A 20,364-nucleotide genomic window follows, 5' to 3' on the forward strand; every position below is an offset into this window, starting at 1 on the left:
TGCATGAATATGCATGTCTAGTTTAAATGTTGTAGTTGGTGGAGATAGCTGTTTTATGTACTGTTGAGCTTCATAAACCAATGTTTTGTTTGTTTGTTTGTTTGTTTTTAAACTCAACACACAGAGGAACCTGTAAATCCTGAGTAGGTCTGACTGGACATTACTTTTGATACAGATTAACCAGCTTAAATCAGGCTCATTGTTGTTCTTTTGTTTGTTTGTTTTAGTCTATAGAGCATCAAAAAAAATGTCTTCAACCAAAAGTGCAGTAAAAGTATACAGTGATTAGTAAATAGTCTCCCAATGGGGAAAAAAGTCAACTCATATCTTTGCTGAACCACAATAACTCATCTGCACCACTGCGGGGTACTTTGTTGGTCTTTCCATGTTGCCTTTTTGTTTGAATTTGTTGGCTTTTACCTTGAACAGCAGCAGCAGCAGCTGGAAGAAGCCCCGGTGTGAGCCCTCCCTGTCCGCTGTGCCTGAGCAGGCGGGGAGGGAGGGAGGGACCGACGGAGGGAGGGAGCTGCTGCTGCCGCTGCTGCTGCCTGCTGAGGCAAAGAAAGACCAACGCAGCGAAACACAAGGAAGGCTGCTAGCTGAGAGGGCAGCATGGCGGGGCTACAGGACTTCCATCAAGGCAGCCACTGTCACAGGAAAACGTGGATCAATATACTACTAGGAATACTACAATTACTTTTACCCTGCGTACAGCACGGAGGGGCTCAGCTGCAAGGTTTGTGCTCACCTTTATTTTTTTTCCGCTTCGGGGGGTGAACACGACCGTTGGAAAAAAAAAAATGTAAGTTAGCTAGGCTGACTTGACAGCAAACACTGCAAAATGACTGACAAGCCGTATTCTTTAACAGTCTAAATAGGTTGAGAATATTCTGAATAAATGCTCAAGTGGTGGTTCGTGCATATTTTAATGCTTTTTAACTTGAAGAAGCTCAATGTTTTATCAGCCTGCTAATGTTAGTTTATGCTAGCTGCCAGTTCCCTGTGCTGTTTGGTTTTTCACGAAACTGCAACTTGCTCCAGACAGGAAAGTAACGGACTGTAGAGGCTTTAAATGGTCAATTAACCACTGTCCTTGTGAGAAATGTAAACGTTGTTCAAGGCTAAAGCTGCACGGCTACACAGTCGTGTTTACTGCAGCAGCAGTGGAGATGTGTTTTCCAAGTTCGTTAGCCGCCGAGCTAACCTGCTAAACAAGCAGCTAGCAAACAGCCTTTGTCAGCCTGCCGAGGCGAAGTCATTTCCTCACTTGTCTGTTCGATTATCGTCCACCTCGTTTCAGTTTATTCATTTGTAATAACCAGTAATATTACCAGGGGCTGCAATATTATTATATCGGATGACTGTGTTTTCCATGTTGCCTAATTTCCAGCAGTCCAACACCTAACTGTTTGTTGCTCCCACAAAGCTCTGAGTCAGATGTCCACCAGCGTGGTCGAGGTCTGGCAGCCAGAGGATGCAGACCCATTAGTCCCGCTTCAGGTAATCACACTTTCTTTTTGGGGGGGGTTCTTTGTATGGAGAAGGAATTGATAAAAATGTATGTGCTCATCACCAAACAACAGCTTCCAAATGCAGCCAGATGAATGAACACGTGTATGGCTCAGAGCATCTCCACTGTGTTTGGCTTCACTGAGCAGACACTTGAGTTGTGCATACTTGCTCCATTATGTAATGTTAGTAACTAGCCACGATTTTTTTCATTATTTTTGTGTACAAATCTCTCAGTTATCTTGCTAGTAATCGCAGTTTAACTGTGGAATGAAACCAGAGCGGGAGGCCACCTGCCATGTGGCTCCTCCTTATTTTCTTTTGTACATAGTGTCCATTGTGGAGTTCAATCAGCAGTACATACAGAGAGCATGTTAGGAATGAGTCTGGATACTTCTGTGCAGTCTTTTTCATGCAGACTACTCTGTATTCACTGTTTCTGCGGTTTGCACATTTTTGAGTTTGTTGTGCAGTTTTGTTTTTTTCTTTCCTCTTTGATCCGACAATACAGTTTTCTAATCATTTTCAAATAGATGATGATTATGTAATGGTGGAGCAAGAGGCCTGCAAACAGCAGGAGTTCAGTGTTTACGGACAACCTGTCATGAGGTCACCAGCTGACTTGTCATGTCACCTGAGGGGGGTGTGGCATTTCCTGCAAGACTTTGGTGGCTTTGGACAAAAGCACATAACTGAATTATTTTCAGTCGACCAGTGTTTGTTTGTTTGTGTTTTTTTTTTTTTTTTTAAATTGGAATGATAATCTTTTTGTACAACTTGACAAATAGTGGAAATATTTTAAAGCAGGTCTGCTTTGCACAAGAATACCTAAACATAGTTGATTTTGTCAGTGTATTTAAGGCTTTTAAAGGCTTCCTCTGCAGTCTACACACTGCTAGAATTACTATAAACACACAGAGACCAGAGATAACACACCAGAGTTGATCCAGCATTGAAGTTAAGTCTCCATGTTAGCTGGATAAACTGCTAAATAATTAATATGGTTAAAAGAATGCTGTAGGGAGGGCATCACTGTTTGGATGTGCTGTTTTCACTCATCCCTACGGTGGAGATCGATTGGCAGATGCCAGAATTGTTAACATTGTTAGGTGTCATGTTTAGCAGTGAATGGAGTGACTGTCTCAGTTACATGGGCGATGTGAAACAGAGCATGACATGGATGTCTTTCTTCTATACGCTGCCGGTGGTCAGCTGGTTAAGTAGTACGGCCGAACAGTTAATTGATCTCAAATCAAAAAGGAACAATGTAGTGATCAAATTGCAAAGGCTGCCGTTTAGGATATACAGAATGTAGCTATTAAATAATTAGACTCAGCCTGTAATTCAGTATTATTTACCTCGAGCAGATTAAAACTTTCAGGGTTTTTTTTTTTAATGCTTATCCTTTGATCAATATATGCTGCATGGTTTAGACTTGCTTTGTGTGTGCATAATGGCCGTATGTTTAGAGTGACCTTAAGTCTAAGTTGCCTGCTTCCAATCCCATTAATTCCAAATTAGTCGAGGTTTTATCTCTGCCCTCTTCTATTTGCGTTTTGTGTCTTGTATGCAAACCCCTGTCATAAATATTTAAACCCCTGCATTCATCTTCAAATCCCTGCAACTCGAGTCCACTTCATTTACAAATTCTGCTGTTCTGCTTTTGAATTTTCCTCGTCATGGTTTAATAGCCCACCTGCTGCAGTGAGCAGCATTAGCAAGTGTTATTTCATTGTTGTGCTTACTCAGCAGGAAAATTGGTTTTGTCTTGTTCAGTTAAGCAATTAATGTGCCAAGCTTCAAAGGTGCTTGAGGCATTGTGGGATACAACGTACAATAAAACAAGGCTGCGTCAACTGGAACTTTTCATGCTTTGGCCTGTAACTTCTGCCATATTTAGCAAATGACATTATGTGAAATGTTAGCGTATCTAATTTTGTTTTGTAGTCTATGTGGTGCAGAAAATTACTTGCAAACATACCTTATAAACACTTTACAAATAAACTAAATGCATGAGAAAGTCTTCTAGCCAATCCACTGAATTGCATACATGACAAACCAAAGGTACATTATTCCACTGTTGCTATAAATCCAGTATAGTTAAATTCTATCACATTTTGGCTCGTCCTGTTAAGTTCTTGCCAGCATTTGTTCACAATACAGCAAGAATGATAGTGTTAAATAAAAGGGCTTCAAACTGACTGGTGGTCAGTGTGTTAGGATTCGGTGTGATCGTGTAGTTTACACAGTTGGGAGAGAGGATACAAAGTGCCTGACAGGGCTGCATGATGTACCATTTCAGCAGTGCAACGGGCGCATGTGCAGTAGTCTCGTCGCACTTCCTGCGAGGCAAGGCAAGCACATGCTATAACACTTTTTGCTGCTTGGCACAAGAAGAAGAAGAAGAAGAAGCCTCACACGGTTCTCATTTTCTATAACTAATCAACAAGAGAAGTCTGATGTAACACAATTTCCTCCAATTTAAAGTTTCTTGGGTTGACGGAGCATTTTAGAATGCAGGCTTTGTCTACAGCAAAATGAGCGAGAGGCCGCAGACAAACACTGGAAAGGAAGATTTGGATGTTAAACGCAAAATCAGTTGTAGGGCTGTACAATAAAAGATTTTTCTTTTTCTCTCCTCAATTAAGTTAACTTGATCAACTGCAGTTCTGACGTTTAAAATGTCTGCTCAGCGAAAACTCCACTCACAAAAAAACTACTAATGTACATAAAGTTACCTGGTTTGATTTTGGGTAAATTGCAACACCTATTTTCACTCTTGAAAATACTTTTTTGTCATGCATCTGTCTGAGGTGTTGCACTGCAGTAATGAAGTGGTCAGACTAGAGGCATCTCTGTGTGCAGCCGCTCAGCTAGCTTCTACTGTAGCCTTCATAAAGGGTGTGCCAATGCAAGGCAGTGAAGGGTATGAAAAGAATCTCCAAAACAAAAGGAGGGAATTACTGCACCATGATGTGTTCATCCATTTTTATATCCTAAAATACAAGTTGCACCAGTATAGTTGTGATTTGTAGTAGAGATACAGTTGAGTTGCTCTGTGATTGAAGAAGTGCATTGGTGATACCCACTTCCATAGTGAAGTAGTTGCTTGGATTGAAAGAGAGGCAACATAAAGATAATAGTTGATAGTAGTTGTATACAATAGTTAAAAACATATTTATATATTTGGAGCAAAAAAAAAAAAAATCAGGAAAAGGACTTGCATAGACACAACATGTATAGTGAAATACAATATAGTTTTAAATCAACAGATGGACATTGTCATCCTTAAGCAATAACAGTAGGTTGTAAAGAAGAAAAACAAGGAATTAGAATTGTTACCAAAAAAAAAAAGAAGTAATTTTATATTTAAGCCTCCATCTACAGAGCATCAGATATCATGGTCTGTCTCTGCACAGTCCATTCCTCTGATAGTTTGGTGGTGGGTGTACTGTATCAAAGGCCAGCTCAGCTCTTCACTTTTCTTGAGCTCAAAATCCATTAGGATTGGAAACATCAATTGAGTTACTAAGAGTAAAGCAAAGGGCAATAAAAATATTTTTGTCCTCAGGTCAATTTATGATTAAGATAAATAGGCTACTTGTGATCTTAATGTTGATCAAATAGTTGTGATTATCATTTAAGCCATAACCATGCAGCCCTAGTCAGTTATATGGAAATGTTCTGTCTACAGAAAGGATGATGTTGACTAAACACACTGCTACTGTGTCTGCAGTGTCTTGTAGTGTTAGCGCTAAATGAGGCAGCATGACTATTTTATCTGGCCAATTAACTCAGCACCACAAGGCTCTGTATGTTGAGTGCAAAGCCAGATCTGAATGCTATCAAAATCTCCCCAAAAATTTCAGATGTGTTTGCCAGTCTTACACCATATGAGAAACACTCCAAACAGTTTGCACTCAAAGTCATTTTTCAGCTTTGTAAAAATTACTTACATTTTCTTTGGAGATACACTCCACTACAAAATTACAAACATCATTCTCAAATGATTATTTGTTTTCAAATAGAGTCATTCAAACCAGCTGGTGACAACTCCTGTATTTCCTTTATATCTCAATATATATTGCAGAAAACCAAATATCTCAGTGTCAGTTATTTCCTGTATCATGCAGCCTAGGCGTGACCGTTCAGGAACCATGGCAGTGTTTCACAAAGCCTGAACTTACATATCCTTCGCTGATGTTGTTAGACAGTGTGAGCATGAAATTGCGACGCAGCTATAGGCCCCAGATTATTTTTAAGGAAACTGTGTTTTCTGTGTTTGAAGAGACTGGAGCTTATCTCTGTAGGCCATGCATGGCAATCACAAAGTACTGCTGTTTGCTGTCATACAGCTGTACAGACAGAACTACTGTGTAGTTATGTTTACCTGCATCTCATTGAATAAAAGTAAAACGTACTACTGGCCTTGAAAAAACTTTGTTAGGTCATGGTGACACTGAGCTTTGTTTTGCAGAATACCAACTCACTACCCACAGCTCCCAGGTAAATTTCTCCTCAAGTAGGGTTAGCTTAGAGTAACTCAATTTCCCAGTGATTCGCATTTAAATGATATGTGATAATTGAATGGATGCCTGGCAGGATGTTCTGTAGCCTGCAGGAAATGTATTAGTACTCGACAGTAAATAGAGAACCTGAAGGACTATCTTATTTTTATATCATTCAAGCTGATTTTTATGATTTTACTCAATTGCTTCTAAAGCTTTTAAATTAGCCAAATGTATGTATGGCTAAAAATGTCAGCAATTTTGTGTAAATTACACAGTAATCCTGCATGTACATGTTGAGAGCATGTAGTGGACAAGCTGGATGTGCATTGTGTTCCTCTGAGAGCTACAGCGTACTGTGCCAGCGCTGGCAGAAATTGCTGCCTGCTGTCTAATTTAGAGTCCGGATGCAAAGGATTTAATGCCAGTTTTATTCTCCTGAGGCGAGTCCAGATTTCTGTTTGGTTTTCCTGGTTCATTCACAGTGAAATCATATTTTGTGGAAAAGGAAGCATTTCAAGAAACAAGCTGAGGTGCAGAGTGGAACAGAGCAGAGCAGTTTGTGCTGTATCAATGTGCAGTAAACCTCTTGTTCATGAAAGTCTTCCAGTAGCTGTGAGATGGCAGTTTGGAACACCAGTACACATGTATATCTCACAGAGCCCAGTTGATGTGGGTCTTTCAAGGCCCCAATGTTGATGTTTAAAACAGAAAAGGTTTAAGTTTACTATTTTAACCACATTTATCTTTTATTATCAGGTGGAGAAGGAGCGAAGAAAAGACGGTCTTCCACTCGAAGACAGGTAAGATATTTTTTAGTTCATCTTGTCTGGCAACAGCTTTAGACTGAAACCCTTCTGTGGGTTTTTTTTTTCACACATTTGTAATGCATTACACATTTATGACAGTCAGCAACCCTGGAGGAGAAGGTGCAAAAACATTTAAACCATCCTACTTTGCTAGTTCAAACATTGGTCACAGCAAGTCATGCATAGGTTCAGCGAATTTAAAAGAGTAGTTGATGAAAGGTTTCCACCTGTGCATGCGTGCCACTTGGGAGAAGGTAGAGGCTTTCCAACGAGCCACATCATTATAAGCAAACCCCAAACCAACATAGAGATTGCATCATACAGAAGTGTTTTTCTTCCACAGCGTAAATTAGAATTAAACTGAAAGAGACCGTAAGCAGAGCTGTACGGAGGGTTCGGTTTGTGAGCAGCCCAGTGGAAAAAACTATTGTGTGATTTAGTACACAGAAGAAGGGGTGTTTAAAGAAAGGTGCTGAGATGTAATGTGAACATATTCACCAACACACACATTAAAGAGGAGCTCTGTTAAACAGTTTATTTAATATGTGAACTTAAACTGTAGCTGCGGGGTGACATGTTTTTGTATTTAAACTGACAAATGACGCGGTGTGGTTTCACAGAAACAAGCTGGTGTAAAGGCCCTTTTTAAAAGTCCGACCCTGTATGCAGGCTGTGTTGTTTATGTTGGTGAGTGAGGGGGTGTGTGACGGAGAGAGTTTGGGGGCGTGTGTTGCAGAGGCACAGAACCAAATTCCTGACTAATTTTAGAACTCCTTGAAAGAAAAAGGAGGGGAGGTCTGTCTTTCCCAGCTGTTTTTGCTCCTGCAGAAAATAGTTTGGGAAATAAAAGTTTTCATCAGAATATGAACAGTTGATAGCATTATATATGATATGTAGTTATAGGCCGATGGTGTCTATGCTTGCTCAGAAACACAGCAATCTTGTTGATGTTAAATAGTTTTTTTTACATCACGTGTATTTTTTAGCTTTTGCTTCTGCTCTTTGGTTGTCTCTGGAAAGATAAACCAGGAGCAGAAGCAATGCCTGTCATGCAAAGAGCTCCGCCTGTCATATATGGAAACTGTAGTGTCCTTTTCTATAGATGCTTGTACCATAGCATCTCTCTGCAAGATGTCTGTATTGCTTTGTCTGCTTTTAAATGTGCCTTGCTACAAAATTATTGCAATGCATAAACCAGCTTGACAGGCTCATGCAGTTGCAGTTGTATTACAAAACTAACTGTCTGAATTAAAAAAAATAACAATAATGCAGTCTCGTAGAAAATATCTCCCACAAACATCTTTCGGAGCTGCATCTAGCATTAAATAATAATGAACTGAATTATGCCTTAGTTTTTTTAGTGCTCTACTTGTTGTTGTTGTACATATATTTTACGTAGTTCAACTATATTAAAGGGCCAAGCCACCAATTTTAAAGGCTAAATACTGCAAAACTAATCGTACTCACATGTGTCAGCTTTTCTGTGGCTCTGGAGGAAGCTCTCCAAAATTTGGTTGTAATAGTCCTGACGATGAAAAAGTGATGTGATCGAGTTTCTCTTCTTAGTTTCTAAAAGTAAGCCTACAAGAAGTGGTTGTCTGCCAGGCAGGGTCAGCTGAATAATAATAAACATTGCTATCAAGTTGGATTTTTAGAAATAAATGTATTTCCTTAACCCATGTTAGGGAGTAACCCAAACCCAAAATGCAGTATTTAATCAGTGGCGTACTCCTTTAAAAGTGACAAGCTTCCAAGTTTAATGTGAAGTTCATTTGGTGTACATGCAGCCAACAGTGTGGGAATATGGCTATTTTTAAATCTAGAGAGGTGAGAAGCAGAAGAGGCTTTACAGTGCTGGTTGACCTCAAGACCTGCGGAGCCGTGGGCTGTGAGGCCTCTCGTGCCTGGGTTATCAGGTACTTGTCAGGCCTGCCATCACTCTCTCCCAGCCTAAAGAGCCAAGCAGACTACTGATACAGAGGTTGTAATGTCTTTACGTATGCAGGCTAGTGTAAAAAAAAAGTCTTATCTTATCTCTTTGTCTTTCATTGCTACTACTTTAATCTCCCTCTCAGTTATTTTTTATGATATCCTTTAAAACAATCTTTGTTACACAAACCTACTCCTCACTGCAGGTTACTGTTAATACTCTGGCATGTGGTTTTAATTTCATTGTTGGTCTAACTGCTTCCCTGTCTACCACAAACACGTCTGTGAACAATAGTTGACCTTAACTCTTGTCTGGTCCTGACCTCTCCCCTGGAGCACGGCTGAGGTCAGTGCTGACACCGACTTTATTTGAGTTAGATCCAGGGGATCAAATAGCACCAAACATAACTTGTTATTTTTGTACTGTGGCGGTGGACACAACCCTTGGACTATAGCTCAGTGGTACGCTGGTCGAGAGGCTGGGTTTTTCTTCAAGGACAGCTGCTGTTTAATTTACAGAAATGTTAGTGGTAGAAATTGACAAAGTAAATACCGTCACCTGCCTTTTTGTAGAAGTTCATAAGAACCTGACACTGTGAGAACCTGACACGATTAAAGAGAGTGCAGTATGTTTTCTACTTTGCATTTCAACGCTTAATCTTACTTCTGCATCAATCAGCATATGCACATCATTAGCAGGTGGTTTCCTACACATTGTCTTTTACATTTTTTATTTTTTTTTAATCCCAGGTCATTATAGTAGTGTGCTTTTAATTGGATGTATGCCTATGTAATGTAGAAATAGCTGACATTCAGACAACAAGGCTAGCTCTATATCCACTCTTTGCGTCACACAAGACTCCTCTGCAGAGGCAGGCAACCTCATTTCCCTCTCACATTTGACCCCTCATATGCTCACCCACACACACACAGTTTTTCGCTCTGAGTAGCACTGTTTGAAGTTATACTGTTTGACAGGTTATGAATTAACAAACAATTAGAACTTTATGAAGCCCGAGAGGGAGAGAGAGAGAAGCACTTGTTATATAATACAGAAGACAGTGTTCCTCTCATCACGTTTTCCCCCACCACCACCACCACCACCACCTGTGTGTTTCCTTGGGTTGTGTTGTTGCTTAATCTGCAGTTTCGGCAAAAGAGGAAATGCTCACATTTTATTACTCAGAACAATGAAGCATTATGGCCACTCAGTCGTTTGGAGCTGGTAAATGAGTGGCCATAACTGAAGAGCAGAACAGTATCGTTGCTAACAGTATGTTGCAGCTTCTGCCACATCAATCTACAAATAAGGTCAACGTTTCAACAGCTGTCTGGTGTAAAGTAAATAGTTGGAAAGTAAAGAAGGCAGATCTTTGAAATGAGAGCCAAAAAGCAAGACACTGAATGCTCACCTGGTGCCATGATAATCCTTTACTAAATGGTCACCTAAAGGTAAACATCTCTTTAGTTGAACACATAAAGAAGAGGAGGTTACATTACATCCATTTGTCATTTTTGCCCAAAGCAACCTAGAGAAAGTGCTTTCAGCTTTCAAGGAAATGAAGCATAACCAAATAAGGCATGTTTAGTTCCACAGTATACCTGCTTGTGTGATCTAGACGTGTTAGACAGGTTTTTCCTTTTTTTTTAATCATGGTAAAATTAGATACTTAGTAGGCGTTAATTATGAATTCTTCAGTAATTAGAGCTCATTTGATCAAATTGTTTACCCCATGCATGTGCACTCATTGGGTGACCACTGCCAGCGTGGAAGTTTCTGTGGTAAGGATAAATATTTCTATACTTATGCCATTTCTGTACCATCTGTTCTACTGTCCCAGTACAGCATCCCAGTTTCTCATCACCTTTTTCTTTTTCAATAGACCTCTATCATCATGACATCAGTATCTGCTGAGGAAAATAACACACAGAGTCTAGCAGTGAATGGTAGTTGAGTATACATGTCTGAACTGTGTTACCAGCTCCCAGTACCTGTTAAAGATAATTATTCCAGTTCAGTTTTGCCTGAAGTCAATTGTTGAAAGAGAAGATCCTCCTTCTTTTTCTTCTCCTCCGTTTCATGCTTCAGCACCTATTGATTGACCATAGAGGAAGGAAGATGAAGGGGTACTTGTGGGTTTTCAGATTTGTTAGTGGTCTTTTTAATTTCAGCTTTGTCTTCAATTAACTGTGTGTGGAAATGATGCAGTTCAGCAGAGGTTTGGCATGGGTGGCTAGTGACAGTGTCTGTGGGCTTAGGTGTAAAACCGTTTATCAATTTTTCAACAGCTCCATTTGTCAGGTGACTAGTTGTCCCTCCGAGTCGTAAACACTGTTCTGTTAAACACTAAAACAAAAGATACAGGGCTGTAAAACACTCTCAGATCTTCCTATAAACTGTAGCTGTCAGCCACAGTTTATACATTAACTTCACACATCCGATTTCATCAAATTTGTGCAGGAGTGGCCTCGGCAGCACTCAGTTTGTCCTTGACATTGCATCAAGTAATGGTTAAACTTTACTGTGTTTGTTTGCATTCTGGCATTTGGTATGACTTGTTTTTCCAGCGCATCCCACAGATGCTTGGTCAGATTGCTATCTGGGGAGTTCAGAGAACAAATCCACACCTTGAACTCTGTGTCATGTTCCTCAAACCATTCCTAAACAAGGTTTGCAGTGGCATATTCTACTACAAGAGGTCAGAGCCATTAGAAGAAACTGTTGCCATGTAGCAGTGTGTGTGGTCTACAGCAATATGTAAGTAGGTGGTATGTGTCAAAGTATCATCCACAGCCAGAGCACAAGGTTTCCCAGCAGAACATTGTGCAAAGCATCACATTGCCTTTGCTGGCTTGCCTTTCTCCCATAGTGCATCCTGCTGCCATCTCTTCCCCAGGAGAACAATTCACATGATGATGTAAGAGAAAACCTGATTAGTCAGACCAGGCCACCTTTTTCCATTGCTCCATGATCCAGTTCTGACACTCGTATGCCCATTCTAGGCACTTGAAGCTGTAGACAAAGGTCATCATGAGCACTCTAGCTGGTCTGCAGCCCCACATGCAGCAAGCTACGATGCACTGTATGTTCTGACACCTCTCTATCATAGTCAGCATTAAGGTTTTCAACAGTTTGTGCTACAGTAGCTCTTCTCAGGGATTAGACCATACAGGCCATGCTTCACTCCCTACTCGCATCAGTGAGTCTTGGTGACCCACGACACTATCGACAGCTCACTGGTTGTCCTTCCTTCAACCACTTTTGGTGGATGCCAACCACTGCGCACCACAACAGTAGACAAAACCTGCCATTTTGGAGATCCTCTGACCCAGTTGTCTTGCCATCACTATTTGTAAATGCTGCTCAGATCTTTACCTGCCTGCTTTTCCTGCTTCAAACATATCAATTTCAAAGAGCCACTGTTCACTGGCTGCACAATATATCCCACAACTTGACAAGTTCATTTTAACGAGATGATCAGTCTTATTAACGTTACCAGGCAGTGGTTTTAATGTTGTGGCTCATGGATTGTATCACAATGACCCATGTACTGCACTGTGGTTTGTGGGTCTTGGTATACACAGGTATTATTAGAAGCTGTTTATTTTTTTTTTTTTTTTCACAATGTTGATTATAGCACATTGGTAGAACATTGAGTATATTGAGTGTTTCTGGTATGAGCCTTAGTTTATAGTTTATAGTTTACTTGTAGCCCTGAAGGGTCTTGTTGGTCTAGTTCCAAAATTATTTTATGCATTTTTCACCAAAGTATTTCATTAGCTGCCAACCTCCAAGAAAGGTCATTCATGGTAGAAAAATTTGCTTCCAATCATGTTTCTTTTTTTAAAGGAGTTGCTCTAACAGCAGTATGACAGTTGATCTTCTGATCTTCTAATGACGGATTCATCATCCCCTTTTAGAGTATTGCAAATCTCACAGTTGCGTCCTTCCAGTTACGAGGGTGAGACATGCCCCAGCAGTTAGAAAATGTGTCAGCAATTATTTTATAGACAGTACGTCACCACACAACTCATAGGGGTCGTCATCCAGAGTTGAAACACTGTACTCTATATTATTAATCAAATTTCAAACAAAACGTTTCCAAATGTCAGACTGCTTTCCTACTTTACATTTATTTGCACAACAGCACATTAGTTAGAGTCATGTTTTCCAAACAAAAAAATAAAACAACACTTGATGGAAGACATGCAATCAAATGTCAACAAAAGTAAGATTAAAGAACATTTAGTGCTAATCTTTAACAGTAGTCAAGATGACAGGCAATGGCTTAGCATTGTTTGTGATAACAAATGCTGAGACAACAAAACTAAACCTTAAGCAGATGTGCCAGGTCAGGGTTAACATCAGAAATGCTTCGGCAGAGTAGTGAAGGGAGTGCCTTGAGGCAAACTTTGTCTTCAGTGTGAAGTTCTTTGTAACTCATGTTGTTTTTTGAAATTATGCAAGATTACAAGACTAAGCCTGCATATTGTGCATTTGCTGTCATCAGAAGCACAGGTGTGTGCACATATGCAAACCTGGACTACTTCCAAATGAGATTGTTATCTGACGTTTGTTTGTTGTCTTTATAACCTGTTGATTTCGATCAGTGTAGATGGAAACATTTTGCTCATATACAGTCAAAATGTTCGCCACCACTGGTTTTATCTCGAAACTTACGCTGTGGCCACGCTATCAGTCACTTCCTCTTCTGTACCCGTGCCTAAGAGATGGCCACTGGCATGAGGAACTGATGTGAATATTCGTCAGTTGGTGAGCGGTTTTACTGTGCTGTAACGGCCAGGAGAAGATATTAGCTCAAGTGATTTCTGAACATTCCCTGTTTTTTTTTTTTTTTGCCTTTTTTTGTAACCGAATGTAGATCACTGAGCATGCTTGTATGTTTTTAGGAAGTGTCACTCAGAGAAGAGTAGGTATCGTATGAATTGGTAGTTGGCAACATTGCTGTAGGCTCAGCAGAATACAGTTTAGAGTATTCTGCCTTCACCATGCTGTACATATTCATCATAGACCATGTATTTTCTGGTGTTAGCTGCCTTTTGATACATTTTAACAGCATTTTTGCTGTATTTTGGCAGATCCTGGCAGTGTAATGTGTTAGAAAGATGTCTTCTGTTGGATGTCTTTGTTATACAATGAACTTCAGCTGAACTGAACTATGCAGCAAACACAGGAGAAGCAACAGAAAATGTCCAGAGACATCCCACGGTCTGTAAAAATAACAGAAGCTCTTACCTAGCACATTGCTCTTGATGAGCAGCAGTTGTCAGCGTTCAATAATATGATATTTTGTCATTACGCCAGTGTACAAGAGCTCAAGTATTAGATTCCCAGCTGTCACCGCATCAGAGAAACTGTGCTGCCGAAGCTGCACCACTTTGTGAAAAAGCACATCAGTGGCCTGTTGCAGGACGTTTTGGCCTTCAGCTTCACTACTGGTATTTGGACCAGCAGTGTCAGCACAGTGTCTACATCCCAATGCTAGCCAAGCCATATAAGGTGCATTTGATGATAGAACACCTCATTAATAGAACTGTAATGTTGTTATGAAACATACAAATTAAAGTCCCTGCACTTGGTTTGACAAAATTTTTTTATCACTGCATCCCTTGTGATTTTATTTGTGATGATATATTATAGGTTGATACTGTAATATTTGTGCCATTGGGGCATGAATGTATCCTGATTTTGCTTCAGATGTTGTAACTGTGGCAATATTTAGCTTTCTGGTAGAAAATTTGAAAGAGGCCAAGTGTCTTTATGTTTAAGTCTCAGTTTCCGCACAGTTAATTTTGCACCCATTTATATCAGCTGTCTATATTGATCCCTGCTTTTCGACAAAATATATTGTGATCTTGCCACACCACTTTCTATACCGTTCATTCATACAGGTTGTGTTGACAGTCTTGGGCCAATTTAATCTGCGCTGTCTATCAGACACGTTTTTCCAAGCTTTTAAAAAAAAAAAAAAAAATGGTTTGATGTCTTTTTGATGACTTCTACAGAATAACAAGAAAAATAATTTATTTGTTTGCAAGTCCTGAATGATTGCTTAAGAGTTGTACAACTTTTTCCCCGTTGTGTAGTGTTGTGATACTCAGTTTTGTGATGTATTATTCATTTTAGGTCACTGCATCAAATGTAGTTCATCCAATCCGTTTACCAACCTTGAGTGGGATGTAGAACGATTTCCATACGCAGACTTCATTCAAATTGATCCATCACTTCCAGTCCTTGCATTTCCTCTTTACGTGAAGGTTATCTCTTTTCACTGCTGCCATGGCGCAGTAATAGTGTTTATAACTGCTCTGTTGGAAAGAAGATAAGACTGTCCTTGTCCTAAGTTGTACATTTTGGTGTACAATATGCAAAAATGGATCATTTTGACTTCAGTGAAGCTGATTAAATATAACTACTGTCCTAATGTTTTATTTCTCTTGTATTTTCCTTCTGTTCAACAGCTCTTCTCCATATACACGGGAAAATGGGAAGCCCTTGCATTTCCAGCCTCCAGCGCTGGAGTTTGGGACACAGTAAGTGCCCCTCTCACTTCCTGCTTTAATATGACGTGTCTTAACAAGCAATGATGGTATTCATTTTCCGTAGAAAATACAAAATGATCTTGAATACAAAATTTTGCAAAATGATTTTGAATACAAAAACCCTGCAAGGACAAAATGTACTGCATTTTGCCATCTTGTAGTCTTCAGTGATGTCATAAAAAAAGCTTGCTTACTTATAAATTTAAGTCAGAAGAAGAGTGATAATCACACCAAGTGATCTGTTGCTGTGGTGAATGCTACAGAAAAGGATTATGTCATAAAGCAGGGGGCCCTTCGTCGTTAAAGAACAACCAGGATGTCCAAGTATGGCTTTTTCAGCATTCAGACAAATACTGGAGAGGACTGACTCCAGTCCAAAGGGTTAAGAATTTTACTCTCGGCCTCTGTACTCCTAAACCAGACAGACTATCAAACATAATGCTGTGGCTGGACAGCAGTCTGCATTGCTCCTGTTAAAAATAAACTGTCCCAAGCAGCATTTATTTTGTACATCATATATTTGGAATGCAGAAAGCAAGCAAATTGCCAAAAATCCCAGTAGTATTGGGTAGATATTTGAAACTGAAATATCACTACTTCAGGGAGTTTGCACTTCAGATTAAAATGAGACTGTGTGACCAGAGTCCCACACATCATCTTGTGGTTTCCTTTTTTATGTGTGAACTGTGGGAGCAGTTGTAATTATACTGTTGAGCTCTGCAAGTAGTACTGACTCCCAAAGATGAGATTCAAGAAAATTAGTGTTGCAGTGTATTGGAAAAGCACTTTGGCACAACAAAACAACAACACAGAACAAAAATAAACCTGTATGAAAGGGGTAGTAAAGTTTAATTGACAAGGGGAACTGCAAACGAGCCAAAGCACAGCACATTATCTGTGCTGCAGGGTAAATGCACTGGCTTGCTAGTGCAGTTGATGATTTTACCAGCAAAATATGTGCTCAACCGGCGGAAAATCTGTGTTACAGTTAATCCAAAACACTGCACATTTGACCATATTGATAGCTGGAAAAGAAAAGTAGCAACTATTTAATTAGATCACTTTATCTCCTGATTTAAATTCTGTTGCGCGTGCTGTTCAGTTGCATAAAGTGAAAGTAAAGTCACACTCACAGGCAAACAGGAACTGAAAGTTGCTTCAGTAGAAGCTTGACAAAATGTCTCAAATGACTCAAATGACTCTGGGTATAACATGTTGTAGAAATGCTACTTTATGAGAGTAAAGTTATGTACAATTAGTATTCAACCAAACCACTCAACAAATGAAAAGTTGAGATGCTTAGAAGCCTCATACTCATCTCTGTGATTATAGATTATTATTTTGCAAGCTGCAAAGTTCTGTTTTTCTATACCCCTTTGTGAAATGGCTTTGTCTTAATTTTTAATACTCCATAATGCCTATATTGTGTATATCTTTGAACATGAATTTAATAGAACTGAGTCACGACCTTTTAAGGCACCTCTGTTTTCATCTGCATTCTGTCCTAATTAGGAGATGCAATCAAGATGTGCATGTCTTGTTCCATTTGTAGCTGAAATGAATGTTAAATTGTAATTTGATATATTTGTAATCCATAACTAATACTCCCAAATGGGTACAAAGGAGTGAATATGCTGCCGGTGTGTTCTTGGTTTTCCCCTGTAGAGAGAAGCAGTCATGTATATAGACCACTGTTGACACCGCCCTAATTGTTCAGAGTATCTCCTCATCTAAATTCCATGTGCTACTTGGCGTCCATTGTTTTCCATTTATGTTTAAGCCTTACTGTTGGCCTGATCCTGATCATGTATGGTTGCTCTGCATTGACCAAATAGAGAGCACTATGTAAATATATTTTGCGATATATGCAGTTAAGAGATACAAATTCTGCCTGTCCAGCAATGACTTAGCATCTTTATATATCAGCTAGCAGAAGTTCAAAGCAATACATTAATCCATAGATATGTTTTGAAAGTTTTCATATCACATTCTAATGTGTTCCAGCCAAATATTTGTTGTTGCAGCAGTTCAAACATTACAGATGTTAGAAAATGTCACTGATTAGTACAGACAAGTTCTTGGTCAACATTTTATTACATAACTCGTCAAAGACTAAAGGTGCAGATTGGAATAACTGGTTCTTCTGTTAGTGTTTCTAGTAGTTTGTTGTTGCATTCCAAGAACAGTTCCCGTGGCAGTGCTTTCTGTTGTGACAGCAGACAAAGCTTCAACAGTAACCTGCGTGTATGAACAACATTTTCCCAACCGGCGTTTGAGACTATAGAAAAATGTAGTTATCACCATGAACATTCTATGTGCCTCAAAAATGTTTGTCACAACACAATAAGTTCAGTGATTTTAGATTAGTCAATTTAGAATCATTTGCTGAAGTATGGTAATTAATTTTAAACCTAAACTTTAAAAAAACAAAAAAAAGTGTGTGCGTTCCACTTTAGACGTAAATTGCAACATCAAAGCACAACATAAAGATGAACCAGAAGCTCTCCAGCACAGACTGAACTAAAGATAAACTAAGACTGAACTGTATAAACTTAAAAGGTGGTAGTATTTATGGTAGTGTTTTGAAATGCACAATATAGTGGGTGTTGTTGCCGCTCTTCTGTGTATATCCAAGTGAATAAAACCTATAGTGGCGTTAGGTCATGCACACACGTACTTGCATTATGCAAGATTACCTGTAAGACCAGTCAGCTTGTAATTTATCCTCCACCTCGCATTAACCCGTCATAAATGGTTAATGCAGCGTTCTTGATGACGGCGGCTCAGAAATGGTCAAACCCAGAGAGCTAATCTTTGTTCTCATGTAATCCAAAGCCTTTTTAAAGCCTTCCTTATGTCCTTATTTGTATATGTGGTTTTACTTCTCACAGCAGTGTCTTTTTCAGATTAAAAGTGAAGGCTCATACTTGTTACTCATCTCTTAGATGCAAATGATGGATTTTCCTGTCATGGCTTTCTCATATTGACAGAACGCAAAACATCAACTATTAAAAGACTCCAGTGAAAAGACTTATAACACTGACAGAGTTACAAGGCTAATCTCATACAGTGTGACATAATTTGTAAACCACATACAACAACAGCAGCAATATTATGTGAATTCAATCAAACTAATTACTGTTACACAAGGTACAATATGAAAAAAGGGAATGCCGGGTTCTTGTTTGGTCCTTTATATACACACATATAACCTTAAACTTAGGATCTGGATAAATGTGGTTTACATAATTTGACACAATGTAAGGATGAGGACTTTTAACCCTGAATCTCATGAAGTAAGATGACTATAAAACAGTGCATTTTTAAATTTCCATCACAACCACGACCGTCCTGAAGGGTTAAAGGGGCAGCAGAGTGATCTTATTTAGTGAAGAGACTTCATGAGTAGGCTTACAGATAGATGGATGTGCGTGATAAGTTTGGTTGAGTTTTCTGACTGAATGGCACGTCACAGATGAGTAGGTAAAGGACTGTCGGAAAGTTAAATATCTGCTGATGTTTCTGTTTTTACGCTTTCTGGCTCTGATAAATAGTGTAAACTTGGCACAAGATAACATGCCTTTTAAACCTGCCAGCTGGTTTTGGGGTTCAGAGAGTTAAATTGTCATGTGTACCTCCTTTTAGTCAGTTTGCAATGATACTTCATGGATAAAAGCTCAGTGTAGAATCATATATGTATATATATACACACATATAATCCTGTTTTTATATATATATATGTGTGTGTGTGTGTATAAATACATACACTGACACATGTATGTATTTATTGCTTGTCTGTCTTTACAGGCCGCTGGGGCTGCCAAGAGCTGAAACCATATATATACACAACCCCAGCCAGGAAGTTCCTGTGACACTGCTGTCAATGTTTACATCCAGCAGACATTTTTACATACCTTCCTTTCACAGAAGAGTAAGTGTGCACAAGACATTTACTACTAATGATGTTCAGAATTAACTGTGATCAAATAAATTGGTTTATCTTGTTGAAATAACCTATTGTCTCATGTTTCCTCTCTGTCACAGGTGATCCCACCCAGGGGGAAGGCATCTTTTAAACTAATTTTCCTCCCGTCTGAGGAGGGCAATGTAGAAAACACATTATTTATAAACACATCGGCCCATGGGCTGCTGTCATACCAGGTCAGTTTACATAAACACATCTCCTGGTGTGTAGTTGCAGACCAAGCTCTCTTGGGATATCGTTGAAATTCCACATCATGATGTATGTGGTGCTTCTCCCTCAGCTTTTGTTTCCAGATAGTAGAGTGAACGGCACTCAGTAATTACCATTTTCTATTCAATTAGTATGTGTTTACAAACAGCCTTAGTCACAGTAGGTTTTGTTTTTCTTTGCATTTTGTGTTCCAAAATAGCAGCAGATTTGACTGCTGGTGTTAGACTGTTGCTCAGAACTTTCCAGCATCCACAATGTTTGTTTTCACTTTTCATCCCACATTCCCACATGCTCATGAACAAAGAAAAAAAAAATGTTTACCCTATTAGAGCAACGATCACGCTAATCATATTGGAACTTTGTTTCAAAAATAACTTGCATTGCATAACTGTGGCCAAAAAAAAGAGAAAGAAATGGTTGGTTGGTAACAGTTAGATTATCAGACACTTTATTCTCACGGTTTGTCAAATACTTCATTTTTGCCTCAGGCTAGAAAACACCCTAGTTTCACACAATCAGTACATTTTGTTCTTGAAGTTTTGCTTTTTTCTCAGGCCTGATTTTTGAGCTACTAAGTAATAAGAATACAGTCTCAGAATATTCATTCCCATGGTTTCAACTGTGGTATCCTCCGGACTTATTGCTCTTCAAGTCAACGATTCTGTCTTGTTGTTCCAACCTGCCTGGCTGGGCTATTACCGTAGGTTTGTCTTGCTTAAATTGTACAGGCTTTGGTTATACATGTTGGTGATATGTATTGTATTTGTCTTTCAAGGTTCAGTTTAAGTAAAGTTTGTGACACATGCAGTGCTTAGTGTAAGTGCATTAGGAACGGTTATGATGTTAGCTC

General features: G+C 39.3%; 1 protein-coding gene across 2 annotated transcripts in view; it reads left to right on the top strand.

Annotated features, from left to right (window-relative positions):
* The first annotated feature begins 571 nt into the window (after nt 1-571).
* Nucleotides 572-20,364, top strand: part of tmem131l (transmembrane 131 like) — a 35,030-nt gene continuing 15,237 nt past the window's right edge. For both annotated transcript variants that reach the window (XM_008296998.1, XM_008296999.1), the window contains exons 1-6: nt 572-736; nt 1,427-1,500; nt 6,777-6,820; nt 15,239-15,310; nt 19,127-19,250; nt 19,364-19,480. In XM_008296998.1, coding sequence (XP_008295220.1) covers nt 613-736; nt 1,427-1,500; nt 6,777-6,820; nt 15,239-15,310; nt 19,127-19,250; nt 19,364-19,480 — 555 coding nt within the window. In that variant the 5' untranslated portion in view covers nt 572-612. The remainder of the gene's footprint in view (nt 737-1,426; nt 1,501-6,776; nt 6,821-15,238; nt 15,311-19,126; nt 19,251-19,363; nt 19,481-20,364) is intronic.

This window comes from Stegastes partitus, unplaced genomic scaffold (assembly GCF_000690725.1).
Source record: "Stegastes partitus isolate 25-593 unplaced genomic scaffold, Stegastes_partitus-1.0.2 Scaffold1175, whole genome shotgun sequence".
NCBI classification, from domain to species: domain Eukaryota; kingdom Metazoa; phylum Chordata; class Actinopteri; family Pomacentridae; genus Stegastes; species Stegastes partitus.